This window comes from Schistocerca gregaria, chromosome 7, assembly GCF_023897955.1.
Source record: "Schistocerca gregaria isolate iqSchGreg1 chromosome 7, iqSchGreg1.2, whole genome shotgun sequence".
NCBI lineage: Eukaryota > Metazoa > Arthropoda > Insecta > Orthoptera > Acrididae > Schistocerca > Schistocerca gregaria.
In genome coordinates this window covers 195250674-195264057 of record NC_064926.1, presented here as the reverse complement: position 1 = coordinate 195264057, position 13384 = coordinate 195250674, and the positions used below count along the sequence as shown (strand labels likewise).

Genomic DNA, 13384 nt, shown 5'->3' with positions numbered 1-13384 from the left:
TGGAACTAATTTGAAGGTAATGACTCAGACTTGATAGGCACTTATTGAACATGGTTTACTTGTATAAAATATTATGCTTCTTGTGACAGATCAACAAGTTCAGTGCTTGCATTGATTATTTGGTACCATACACTACTGAAAACAGCAGAACGTAATGCAATTTACGTTTATTGACCTTGAATGTAATGATTTTAATGGTCTGTTGATATTGTTATCAGTTAAAGTTCACCCCAGATTGCGCACGGATTCATAAATTACATTGAAATTTGCTTCAACTATTCTTTCTGATCAATTTTTTCCAATTATTCAAGTAATTATTAATCCATTTCTTCATCATTATTCAACCTAATTTACACATATACTTGATACTGGCATTAGCATATACCATGCATCCACACTCAGGCTTGCTCCTAATTAACGCCCTATATATGGTAAATAGAACTTTATAGTTTGCGTCCCACCAAATCCTGGTTATAGAAATTATGATGTTCATGATTGGTCGACAGGAATTAATGATGGACTTGATGTGAAGAATCCATCTGAGCCTGGAATCGAACGACATCCCCAAGAATTAGGGTGATGGTTTAATTTAGAATGAATAATTCCTTGTGTGCATTTCATTGTGATGTACATGTCGTCTTCAAAAAATTACAACTGAAGACTTCGAAGAAGAAATTTGAAGGCATTTGCATGTAACCAATCATGTACTTATATCACTGCCTCTATTAGCTTGTCGATTGCGGAATCCTCCATGGAACCAGACGAATATAAGCTTATATCATTAGTGTACTACAATATATGAACACCTGGAGAAATAATCTCATCGGCTTGCTTGAGTAATTTGTGTATAACAAGCGCTGAGGATTGCTCCCTGGAGTAAGTCTTTGAACAGAGCCAGAGGTTCTACTAATTGTTTCTATGCGTTCCGTTCCATCATTTGTGAATCGAACTTGACCATTAAAGCTTCTGAATTATGGAAAAATAAGTAGCGCCATATGAAGAGTACATATATGGCAAGTTTGAGGCTGACAACCATGTGAAAGGGACCTTTCACATGCTATATTCGCGAGTGCTGTTGAAACACTTAATCAATGACTACGTACGCATCCCAAATGAGCAGGAACATCGACCAGCTGACGAAAGAATTTTTTGCGTTATTGAACACGATATCAGAAAATTGGAATAAACTAATGAATCTCGAAAAGAAAATTGCTGTTAGTTGATGGCAAATTACCACTACGTTCCCAGTATTCAATTTTAAGTAAGATCTACATGTAAGTTCGCTGTCTGTATGCTTCGACAGAAACGACGAAGAGAACTTTAAATACATATGAAATGTCGTAACCTCTTGTTACATAGTAGCCAGAATTAGAATAAGAGAAATATTACGTGGCAAAAATTTCGTAACATAGAGGAGATAATGTCTCTGCCATCAATGACATAAATGAAAGACAGAATGGAATTTTTTTTTATTATGGTACCAGAGGAAGCGTTTAAATACAAAATCAGACTCAGCAATCGTATGACTTATTTAATAGAAATAAAATGCCTGTTATGTTTTCTCAAGCAGCAAATGTTGCTGCATTTCTTCCTCATTATTTAGCGCGTCTTCCAGATATTGAGTTCGATGGAAATCTGGCAACAAAGAAGCGGAAGGGTGAAACGAATTTGTTTTTTGAGCGAGGCTGTTTCGAAGTAACAAGTCCTGATGAAGTATCTTTTTCACGTCTAGCTGCCAGTTTTGAACGTGACAGCGCAGTGTTTTCGAGAGTAACCAAAATTGACCTTTAACCCATCTGTCCAACATTATGAAATGAGTACCGGTAGTTGTAATATGCGACCGATGTAGGTCGACAGCATTAGCTGCGACGTTCTGATTAATTATTGTATTTCGAAGGAATGTTGGTCTATCCAATAAGTGAAATTGTCATTTCATATCCATAGATACATAAACAAAATCCCGACACCAAACTAAGGTTAGTTGAAAACTACTGAAGTACCTTTTCAAGGCTCATTTAATGTTGGTTCTCTACTGCTGCAAAGTATGTAATTTACATGGCATCAGCTTCAGTTTTGTTTTATAGCTGACCGGTTGATACATTTGAGAAATGTTAATGACACTTAAATGAATTACAGGGACACATGAGTATTTTAAGGTATGCCACCTGGAGCAGATGTAAATTAGGATCAACATTAAAAGAAATGGGTAGGAGTACACGCATTTTCTCATCTTCTCCCGCACAAAGAAGAATTGGTGTGTTATGTCGAATCCTAAGCCCGCCTCATCCAAACAATGTTAGCGCTAGCCACCTTCGTAGAAATTCATCAAATGGTGAGTATTGTTACATGTGGATCTTATAGTTTATAAAATGGAATTGGAAGTAAGTCAGATTCCTCTGAAATTGTGCAGTAAATTCGTACCTCTGACCCATTCTCTTCCTGAACCGTCTCATGAGGATGAAGTCTTATCTTTTATTATTTTGGTCGTTTATTCACCCTACTGGCTTTGTTGTAGAGGTACAAGTGAAATGAACAATTAGCAGAGTTGCACCAAATTTGCAGTACGTCTATTTGATCTTTTAGTCTCGTAAACACTTTTCAAACTTTTAAGATTATTACTGAACATTCACATTAATTGAGTCTTAGCATTTGTGTGTTGATACTGACTGTGGAAAGTTCTAGTTAACTAAAGTTGGATCAGGCTGTTACAGATAGTGCTATAATCAATGCAATGGCCAGTTTAGAAATTTGCTGCACATGGAATCTATAATTTATTTGTCCAACCAGTCTGTTTCATTGAGGTGTGGTAGTCTACTTCAGATATTAGGCCCAAGAATGATGAATGTGAACATGATAAAGACATATTATGTAATACTCTTCGTTGCCTTTATATAAATTTCCCTCACTGTACAGTATGGCTGTCAGAATACAAGTCTACATTTTGTTGTTGTTGTAGCTTGTCAGTAAAATGTAACTTTGAAAAAGAACTGTGTTATGTGTTTTTATTTGTGACAGAAACTTGTTACATTATTTATCTGTTTTCCTTATTCCATTCTTTCTTGTATATTTGTGTAATTCTTTGCAATCCAGCAAATGTCAGAATTCAAGGGCTTTTGTTCCTGTTTTTGTGTTTATAAATCTACTGAAGAAATTGTTTAATGTCTGTCACAGATAGCTCCAAGAATTTTTAGATGGAAGTACAAGGGTGGGCTGGAAAAGTAATGGATGCCTCCAAATATTTTACATAAACTCTTACAGCTTTTTAAATGAAACACACTTTATTGACATTCTAGATCTTTACATATTTATTTCTCATCATAGTCACCCTGGCAACACACACATTTCTCCCAATGAGAGTTCAATTAGTTGATACCGTCACTGTACCATGTTTGACATTGTCAATGGAGCCACATCATCACCTTTGCTTGCACTATTTCTTCCCTGCCCAAGTGAAGTCGCCGAAGTTGTTCTTTATACTTTGGGAAACATTTTAAAATACGATGGGGCCAAGTCTGGATTCGAGGATGATAGAGACAATGAACCCAATACTTCGGATTGTTGCAGATGTTGCAGTGCTCCTGTGGGGCCTAGCTTCATCTCCATACATAGCTTTCATTCTTCTATAGATTTCAATTGGAGGCATCTTTTCTATGGTTAGAAACTCGCCTGCAGCACACTGTTTCTAAAACACCAACATAGTTATCCTACACTCTTGCCATGTTACATGCTACAGTTTGGAGGTCTCTAGCAGCAGTGTGTTGCCACTTGTGTCATTGAAGCAGGAAGTTGACTGAGTTATGTGCTAACCATGTAATACCTCAACCAATATTGAGAACAGAATAAAACATTACTTTTCAGCACTCCCTCATACATAAAACGAGCTCCCATTTGCTTGTAGCAGTCCATAACTTTGAATCAAAAGCATTAACAGTGTAATTTTCTCATTTGTATTTTCGCGAGAGAACAATGACAGTTTAATTTTCTCCTTCATATTTTCATGAGAGAACAGTGGCATTTATGTGGTAGATTTAATGGCTATGCAGAATATTCATCATTTAATTATGATCATATTTGAAACTCCGAAAAATTCCTGCTTTTAACTTCATGTTACTAGCTGAGGGAGGTTTAGATTTTAAATTTACTGGTGGCCATTGAAATGATCGTATGGCATTGTTGGCCGGAGGGTGAAAGACGGTGAAAGTGACATGCACAAATATCAGTCACGATGTCTACTGTATGAAAGTGGGTAATGTTTTAGTGCAGCAATGCAAAACAGGTAGGTAAAATGGAGTCTACGTTATGTATGCTAGGAAATATTGAGCACTAGGTTTCTCCATCAGGAATCACATTTGAATGTCATTTATTTGTGAGAAGATAATGTTGTGCCCTGTGTAAGAAGCAGAAACATCCAACAGTGTCCCTAAGCATTTGGCAGTGTGGGATCGTGGCCTATGGAGACTGCAGGTTATTGTTACATGATATTGATGCTTGCATTGGTTGAAATTCCACCACCATTGTCATGCAAATAACATATTCATGTGTTCAGGGAGAGGAGAGGGGAGGGGGGGGGGGGGTGAAGGGCATACTCAATGCCGTGTAGGATCTCAATGGCCTTTCAAGACTTCCACCTGAAAGGAAAGACGCATTGGCTCGGCCATTCAGTATCGCAAAGCTCTTTCACCTATGCCTTGGATCAGGAAATGGGATTCTTTGTAAGAAGACAAGTATTGATAAATACACTGTAATGATGTCTGGAGTCCATGAGTTGTCAGCACGGTGATCATTGTTGGGGCTTCTCTGGACATCTGATGAAGGTGAGCAGATAATGGGACACACAACGAGAACTCTGGATGTGGGGTTACCATCATGTTGTCGTTTTAGACAAGTGTTGGTTCTGTGTACAGCATCACAATGGACATATCTGTATGTGGAAGCTCCAAGGAGAAGGAACATTGCTCGATTGCATTTGTCATAATCATCTGGGCCAGCACCTGGCTTAATGGTATGGGTTTCTACACATTACATCACCTTTCGTTCACACAGCTGGGAATTTGGACAGAAGTTGTTGTATTGTGATGTGTTAAGGCTGGTCTCAGTGTCCTGTCTTTAACATATCACTGATATTACTCTTCAACAAGATAACACATAGGCGCATGGTGCCTGATACAACATGTTAGACTGTTACCCTGGTCAGGACATTATCCAGATCTGTCACCCATTGAGAAACACGTGGTCATGGCATGCTGAGAGACTGGCAGGCTGCCAGTCACCAGTCACTATGATGTATCTGTAGGTGCTATTCAAGCTAAGAAAGAATTTTTCACTCTTCAGCAGAGTGCACACTGATATGGAACATCCTCGCAGATTAAAACTGTGTGCCAGACCGAGACTTGAATTTGGGACCTTTACCTTCAGTGGGCTAGTGGTCTACCAACTGAGCTACCCAAGCACAACTCATGGCCTATCCTCACAGCTTTACTTCTGCCAATACCCTGTCTCCTACCTTCCTAACTTCATTGCTATTGGGGGCAGCAAATCCGTGAGGGCTGGTTGTGAGCTGTGCTTTGGTGGCTTAGTTGGTAGAACACTTCACTGGCCATGAAAGGCAAAGGACTTGAGTTCGAGTCTTGGTCCACAACAGTGTTTCTTAAACTCAGATGAGCTCATTGTCCAGCCAGGTTACAGCTCTGTGTTCTAAATTTTGCACGGTTTATACCCCCCATATCACATAAAAATTTAAATCGTGTAATCTTTGTACTACACTGTTTACACAGGATAAGTAGAATTTCATTATCTGCCCTTCCTAGTGTTTCAGTATCAATGGCCAGCAGTATGCATAAAATTTCATCATGACAACAATTTTAATGCAGATTTTTATCAATATGATGCAGTTACCTGAATGAAGATGCTCCAGTTTGGTTCTCGACTAGATATAAATGGTAGTGTAGTCGTTATTCATTGCATAATGGATGTATAAGGTTTTGAATTTTTTTGACATGAATTTTATACCATTTGTTATGCAATGAGTAATTCAGTTTGATCAGTAAGGGTGGGGAAAGATTTTTACATCCACATCTCCATCCATTCTGAGCAAACCACAGTGAAGGACAGGAAAACGTTCTTTCCATTATACTGCTCCTTCTATTCTGTTCCGATATAGACTGCAGGGATGAAGAATGCTTAAAAGCATGTGTTCATACCATAAGGAGTTTCATCTTGTTTTGGCAGTTGGTACGGGAGTGATATGTAGGAGGCTGCAAAACTGTCACTTCTTAGATTGGAGCCATATGACTGAGAACTGTACAGTCCTCCTAAATCATTCAGTGGTGTTTCTTTTTTTTTTTAGGGGATTCACCATCCCACCCAGATAATGAGAGCTGTAGGAGACCACAGGATATTAGTGGAAAATCCAAAGTAATGCCTCCCCCCCCCCTCTTAACAGATGAGACCATTAAAATACTAGTAATCAGCTGCCACAGCATTCACAACAAAATTCCAGGGTTTGGGGCACTCTAAAGTAATGGCACTTACATAATACTTTGTACAGAAGGCTGGCTAAAACCTGAAATCGACACCAGTGAGATTTTTTGAATAAATCATATGTATGTATTAACAGGATAGGCTACTGAGAAATGGAGGTGGTGTATTTACTGTTGCATTTATTGCAGTGGACAAGAAATTCAAATCCACAGAGAGAAAAATTGAAGCTGCATGCTAGATCATGTGAGAAAGACTGCAAGGCTGCGCATAAACTTGTAATTGAGTTCTCTTTTGACTACCAATCTCATCTTGCAGTTGTAACTGGAAACTATAGAGAAAACCTCAAATTGCTATTGCATTTGTTCCCCAGTCATACTGTCATCATTAGAGGAAACTTTCATTCATCCAATAATTCACTTCAGTAATAATAAGACATTAAGAGAGATACTGCAAAATAGTATTAAATGCCTTCTCTGAAAAATACGTAGCACAGATAGTTCCAAAAGTCACTCATTATGGAAATATATTAGATATGATGGAAACAAATAGGCCTGACTTTGAGGATATCCACATTGAAACTGGTAACAGCCTACAAGGCCATTTTCAGAATGATGATTAGCAAAGTATGAAAGGCAATTGGAAGAAGTAGGAAGATTGACAAGTTCAGTAAATTGGATGAAGAGGCAGCAGCTGTAATATCTCATGTAGAAATTGAAACATTTAGCTGTGAGCAGTAACATGTAGGTAACAGTTGTTCAATTTCAGGAGAATAGTTGCCCAAGCAATGAATAGATATAGATGCGGTAGATCAGTTCATGATGTGAGGGACACTCTGCGGTACACAATCTCATAAAAAAAAAACCTTCTGGAGACTCAGCAACTACTGCTCAGCATGTGTAAATAGAGAGATGCTAAACGAATTGCATTTAATTCTCAGAAGCACAATATATGAAACCTTTAATGACTACTGTAGCAAAATCTTATTGAAAGACCTCTCACAAAACATGAAGAAATTGTGTTTATGTGTAAAGGCATCAGTGACACCAAAATTAGTGTACAGAGACTTGTGGATGCTGTGGGAACTGAAATTGAAGGTAGGAAAGCAAAAATGGAAAAGTTTAATTCTGTTTTCAAATATTCCTTTACAAGGGAAGATCCAGTAGTAAAGACCCAGTTCCTTCCTCCACCACTATAGAGCTGTCTGATAAAAGTATTAGTCAACAGCATTGAGAAACAGCTGAATTTGTGAAATTGAAGGAAGCTCCAACCTAATGGAATGCCTATTAAATTCTATGTAGAAGTTGTGGCTCATTTAGCTCCTCATTAACCATACTGTACTATGTGTGTTTGGATAGCTCAGGACTTGCCTGCAAAAAGTAAAGGTCCCAGGTCTGAGTCTCAGTCTGGCTCTCAGTTTTCATCTGCCACGAAGTTTCATACTATACTGTAAATGACTCAAATGAAAAGCTGTGCTCAGTGGTTGGAAGAAAGCACAGGTTACACTGGTTACAAGAAGTGATCTGTGAAACTAACATCCAGCGTCGTTAACATCCACCTGTCATACAATCTTTGAATTTATTATGAGCTGAAATATAATGAGGTATCTTGAACAGAATCACCTCCACCGTGCCAACCAGCGTGCGTTTCCAAAACAAAACCCAGCTCACACAACCTTTCTCATATTAACATCCTGAAAGAGAAGGGAAAATTAATGTGGAGATATTTAAAAAGGAAGAAGTATGTATTTGAAAAAATCCTAGTGAAAAGAACGCATACATACTATTTGTCAGACAACAATAACAACTATTTGATTATTCTCAAAAACTTTGTACATAAAGCAACAAAAGAAACAATCTGTCTTAAAGAGAAGAAGAATTTTAAGAAACCGCAGGTAAAGAAAACATATGCAAGAAGATGGAAGAAAGAAAAAAAATATAAAAAGTCTGCCTTAGAGGTAGGTAGAAAAATATTCTAAGGTTCTAAGTCATCGGTTTCAAAAATGAAATGATAAAGGCAGGAGGGAATGGCTTCAACAGGCATTTCATGAACTACAAAGGAAGGGGAAATATGATTTGATGTATGGGGAATAAATAACTTTGACTCTGGAAAAAGAAAGGGAAGGCATACACTATGTTGTTGATAAAAGATGAAGATGTTACTGAAATAGCAGAAAAGCAAGGCAAAATCAGTGAGTGGAAGGGGTATGTGGAAGAATTATGAGGCAAAAGGTCATACAGATACTTTATGCATGGAGATAAAAAATCTCCAGCAATTATGGAATATGTAGAGATGGTCTTTAAGGGAATAATAATGAAAAAGCAACTGGCAGAGATGGGATCCTGATTGAACTCGCCATAACTTTAAGCCAACGAAAGGTGAAAAGACTGCATTTGTGCAGCGACATGTATGAGAAAGGTGAGTGACCAGTTAGTGCCACAGAATTGGTGATGGTGCCAATACCAAAGAAAACTAATGTCACTAAATGTATGGAATATATTACAATAAGTTGACTAACTCAAGTGACAAAAATTTGTCTAAGAATATTGAATAAATATTTGCAATCTAAAGTTAAGAAACAACTGGGTGTAGAACAGTTCAACTTCAGAAGGTGTAAAATTATGAGCTATCCAATTACATTGTTACAAATAATTGGGGAAAAATACCTAGGAAAAGGTCAGGGAATCTGTACAGCTTTTGTTGATTTGGAAAAACCATTGTGAGAATTTGGTGGACTAAACTTTTGGTTTTCCTGACGCCGATTGGAGTCAACTGAAAAGAAAGGAGGCTAATAAGCAATCTATATATGACAAAGTAAAAGTAAGTAATGCTGTAGGAGATTTTTTAATCATGCCACAAGCATCAAATACTGCATATAACGACAAATAGCGGATGAAATTCATAAAGATAAAATTTGTAAAACTTAAGATTGTGTATGAATGTACATGTAACATATAATATTGTATAGGGCTAAGAAATTTTTAACTGAAAGCTGGACATATCTAGCACAGTTGGAGGTAACCTTCACAAGCTCCTCAACAGTGAAGGTGGTTGGACATAGTTCGCACTGCATAAGGTGAGTAAAAGTCTGCTCATGGCCACAATAGCAGTGGTTTACTTTTGTTTCTTGCAGTCTTTTCAAAGATCTTCACAAGCCCACTCATTTATGTATCCTGGGAAAAGTTCTTCCCTTGGTAATGACTATTCTTGCATTTTTTTCTGGCCACATTTCTACTCTGGCTTCTTGTGATGTATTGCTGAGATTTTCTGTGTGTGCAGGAAACTCCTCATCAATTAAGCCTATAATGGTATCAGAAAAGAGGGTGGACCATAAGTATAAATGATTTAGTGTTTTCCTTCTTCACATCTGACATTAGTGGGAGTGATACCAGCAATGCAGTATGCTTGTCAGTTGGTGTTGGTCTAAAACAGCCTACAATAATGCAACGTGACTCATTGAGTAGTATGTCCACTTGTTTGGCGTTATACAGGATATGTGTATGCAGCTTAGTAATGCAAGGCTAAAGCTGTAGTCCTTGCTGTCCTAGGTTGTGCACCCCATGTAGTCGGACAAAACTATTATACCAAACATGAGCAGAAAAATGGGAGGCATACATCCAGCATCAAATGGTAAAAAAGGTTCAATCACCCACTATATCATCAAGCCTGAGATGATTGTATGCCAACAGAATGGGAGACGTTAGTTCAGTACCTACTCAGAACTATGTTGCCAGGTGATACGACAATGGAAGACACGGAGTACCATCAGGATCTTCGCTCTGAATTACTAGAGCAGCATGTGAATAATATTGATGTGATTCCTTATCCAGGAGGAAGTGAGGCTGGCAGTGATGAAGTTAAAGAAGAAGAAAGCACCAGGGCCTGACAGATTATGGCAGAAGTGTTGCACCGGATATTAGACCTAGTTGTACCATATATAACAGAGTTATTAAACATATTAAAAACAAAGATAACAAGACTTACCAAGCGGGAAAGCGCCAGTAGACAGGCACAATAAAATAACACACAAACACACACACAAAATTTCTAGCTTTCGCAACCAACGATTGCTTCTTCAGGAAAGAGGGAAGGAGAGGGAAAGACGAAAGGATGTGGGTTTTAAGGGAGAGGGTAAGGAGTCATTCCAATTCCGGGAGCGGAAAGACTTACCTTAGGGGGAAAAAGGATAGGTATATACGCGTGCGCGCGCGCGCGCACGCACACACACACACACACACACACACACACACACACACATATCCATCCATACGTATACAGACACAAGCAGACATATTTAAAGGCAAAGAGTTTGGGCACAGATGTCGGTCGAGGTGGAAGTGCAGAGGCAAAGATGATGTTGAATGACAGGTGAGGTATGAGTGGCGGCAACTTGAAATTAGCGGAGATTGAGGCCTGGTGGATAACGAGAAGAGAGGATATAGTGAAGGGCGAGTTCCCATCTCCGGAGTTCGGATAGGTTGGTGTTGGTGGGAAGTATCCAGATAACTCGGACGGTGTAACACTGTGCCAAGATGTGCTGGCCATGCACCAAGGCATGTTTAGCCACAGTGTGATCTTCATTACCAACAAACACTGTCTGCATGTGGCCATTCATGCGAATGGACAGTTTGTTGCTGGTCATTCCCACATAGAAAGCGTCACAGTGTAGGCAGGTCAGTTGGTAAACATATGTTTCTTACTGGGATGGGTGCTCAGGATCTGGAAAATCTGCATATCGTTATACTAAAAAAGGGGAAGAGAAAGCCTTAAGAGAACCAAAATCTTAAGGACAATTTATTTGGTAAATGCTCTAGGCAAAGTACAGGAAAAACTCTTCTGTATTACTACCTGGCCATGGAAGTTTTCAGCTGCAATAAGAATGTGCTATGATACAACCTTAATTATTATTTTGGGCCGAAGGTCGAGTGTTTGGGCTCGTGGAGATAAGGACAGCACGGGCTTTATGGCAAACACAGAGAAGTTTACTCCAATAACTGACAGGCACGTAAGCCATAAGAGAGGTGTGCATAGTTTAAATGGTTCAAATGGCTCTGAGCACTATGGAGCTTAACTTCTGAGGTAATCAGTCCCCTAGAACTTAGAACAACCTAGACCTAACTAACCTAAGGACATCACACACATCCATGCCCGAGGCAAGATTCCAACCTGCGACCGTAGCGGTCGTGCGGCTCCAGACTGTAGTGCCTAGAACCGCTCGGCCACCCTGGCCGGCGTTGTGCACAGTATTGGCTCAAAAGGGGTGAGTATGAAAAGGTAAAAGAAAATACTGAGAACAAGAGCCACATTGAATAAGAAAATAATGGCAAGTATTGATAAAGAATGGCAAGAAATCTGGAAGTGGGTAGAGACAGGGAGGAGAACTTACCAGGTATTTCCTTCTGACCAATACTCTAGCTGTCGGGGCTTGGTCCCTGTCTGAGCTCCTTAATGGAAATATGAGAACGCACCACAGTCAGCTGTAAATGTGAAACAGTCGCACCTTGGACACACCATCTGAGGCTGTTCCAGTAGACAAGATGTTACAGACCAACTGACCAGGATAGGAATGTCTTTGGTAATAGAGCAGTCTGTAACATAGTAAGGAAAGAGGAATTGTGACATAAGCTGAACTCACTGATAGCTGAAATATCAGCTTATGAACTGCAAGCCTTCATTGCTGAGAGACAACTAGGAAGAGGCCATACATCATGACAGCAAGACCCACCATGGCAGATCGTCCACATACAGCCACCTTCTGGAAGTAGTGAGGAGATAAGCCTCAGGGAGGACCAAAAAGGATTCCCTGAGACCCTAACAGCCATCTTCCAATTTCTACCCCCTGGGTGGCACAGTAGTATATCCCCTGTGAAACCTGAGTTGTGCTTTAGTGTGTTGGTGGCTAACTATTAAGACAAATGAGAAATGTAGCTTGGTTGTGGTACCAAGTACAGTAGTGTAGTGTAGTTTAGTGTAACGCTGTATAATGTAGTGTTCTATTTTACTGTTGTCCAGAATTACAAATTATACAATTTGATTCTACAGTGCAGTTTAGTAGAGTAACATGTGTTTTCTCGGTTCCGGATGGAGGTATACATCTACATCTACATGGTTACTCTGCAATTAACACTTAAATGCCTGGTAAAGGGTTCATCAAACCACTTTCATACTACTTCTCTACCATTCCACTCTCAAACGGTGCGTGGGAAAAAGAACACCTAAATCTTTCTGTTCAAGCTCTGATTTCTCTTACTTTATTATGATGATCATTTCTCCCTACATAGGTGGGTGTCAACAAAATATTTTAACATTCGGAAGAGGAAGTTGGTGATTGAAATTTCGTAAATAGATCTTGCCACAAAGAAAACTGCTGTTTCAGTGACTGCCACCCCCAACTCACATATCATATCAGTGAGACCCTCACCCCTATTGCATGATAACACAAAACGAGCTGCCCTTCTTTGCACTTTTTCAATGTTGTCTGTCAATCCCACCTGGTAAGGATCCCACACTGCACAGCAATATTCCAGCAAAGGACATACAGGTGTAATCTAGCCTGTCTCTTTAGTGGGATTGTCGCATCTTCTAAGTGTTCTGCCAACAAAGCGCAGTCTTTTTCCCCCCTTCCCCACAATATTATCTATGTGGTCTTTCCAATTTAAGTTGCTCTTAATTGTAATTCCTAGGTATTTAGTCGAATTGACAACCCTTAGATTTGCGCGATTTAACTCATACACAAAATTTATCGGATTTCTTTTAGTGCCCATGTGGATAACCTCACACTTTTCTTCGTTTAGTGCCAATTGCCACTTTTTGCACCATACAAAAATTCTCTCTAGATCATTTTGTAATTGGAATTGATTGATGATTTTACTAGACGGTAAATTACAGCATCATCTGCAAACAATCT

General features: G+C 39.1%; 1 protein-coding gene across 1 annotated transcript in view; it reads left to right on the top strand.

Annotated features, from left to right (window-relative positions):
* Positions 1-1500: 1500 nt before the first annotated feature.
* LOC126281271 (von Willebrand factor A domain-containing protein 8) overlaps positions 1501-13384 on the top strand; it is a 261118-nt gene continuing 249234 nt past the window's right edge. Inside the window, exons 1-2 of the mRNA XM_049980095.1 lie at positions 1501-1976; positions 2137-2332. Of these exons, the coding sequence (XP_049836052.1) occupies positions 2143-2332 (190 nt within the window). The 5' untranslated portion in view covers positions 1501-1976; positions 2137-2142. The remainder of the gene's footprint in view (positions 1977-2136; positions 2333-13384) is intronic.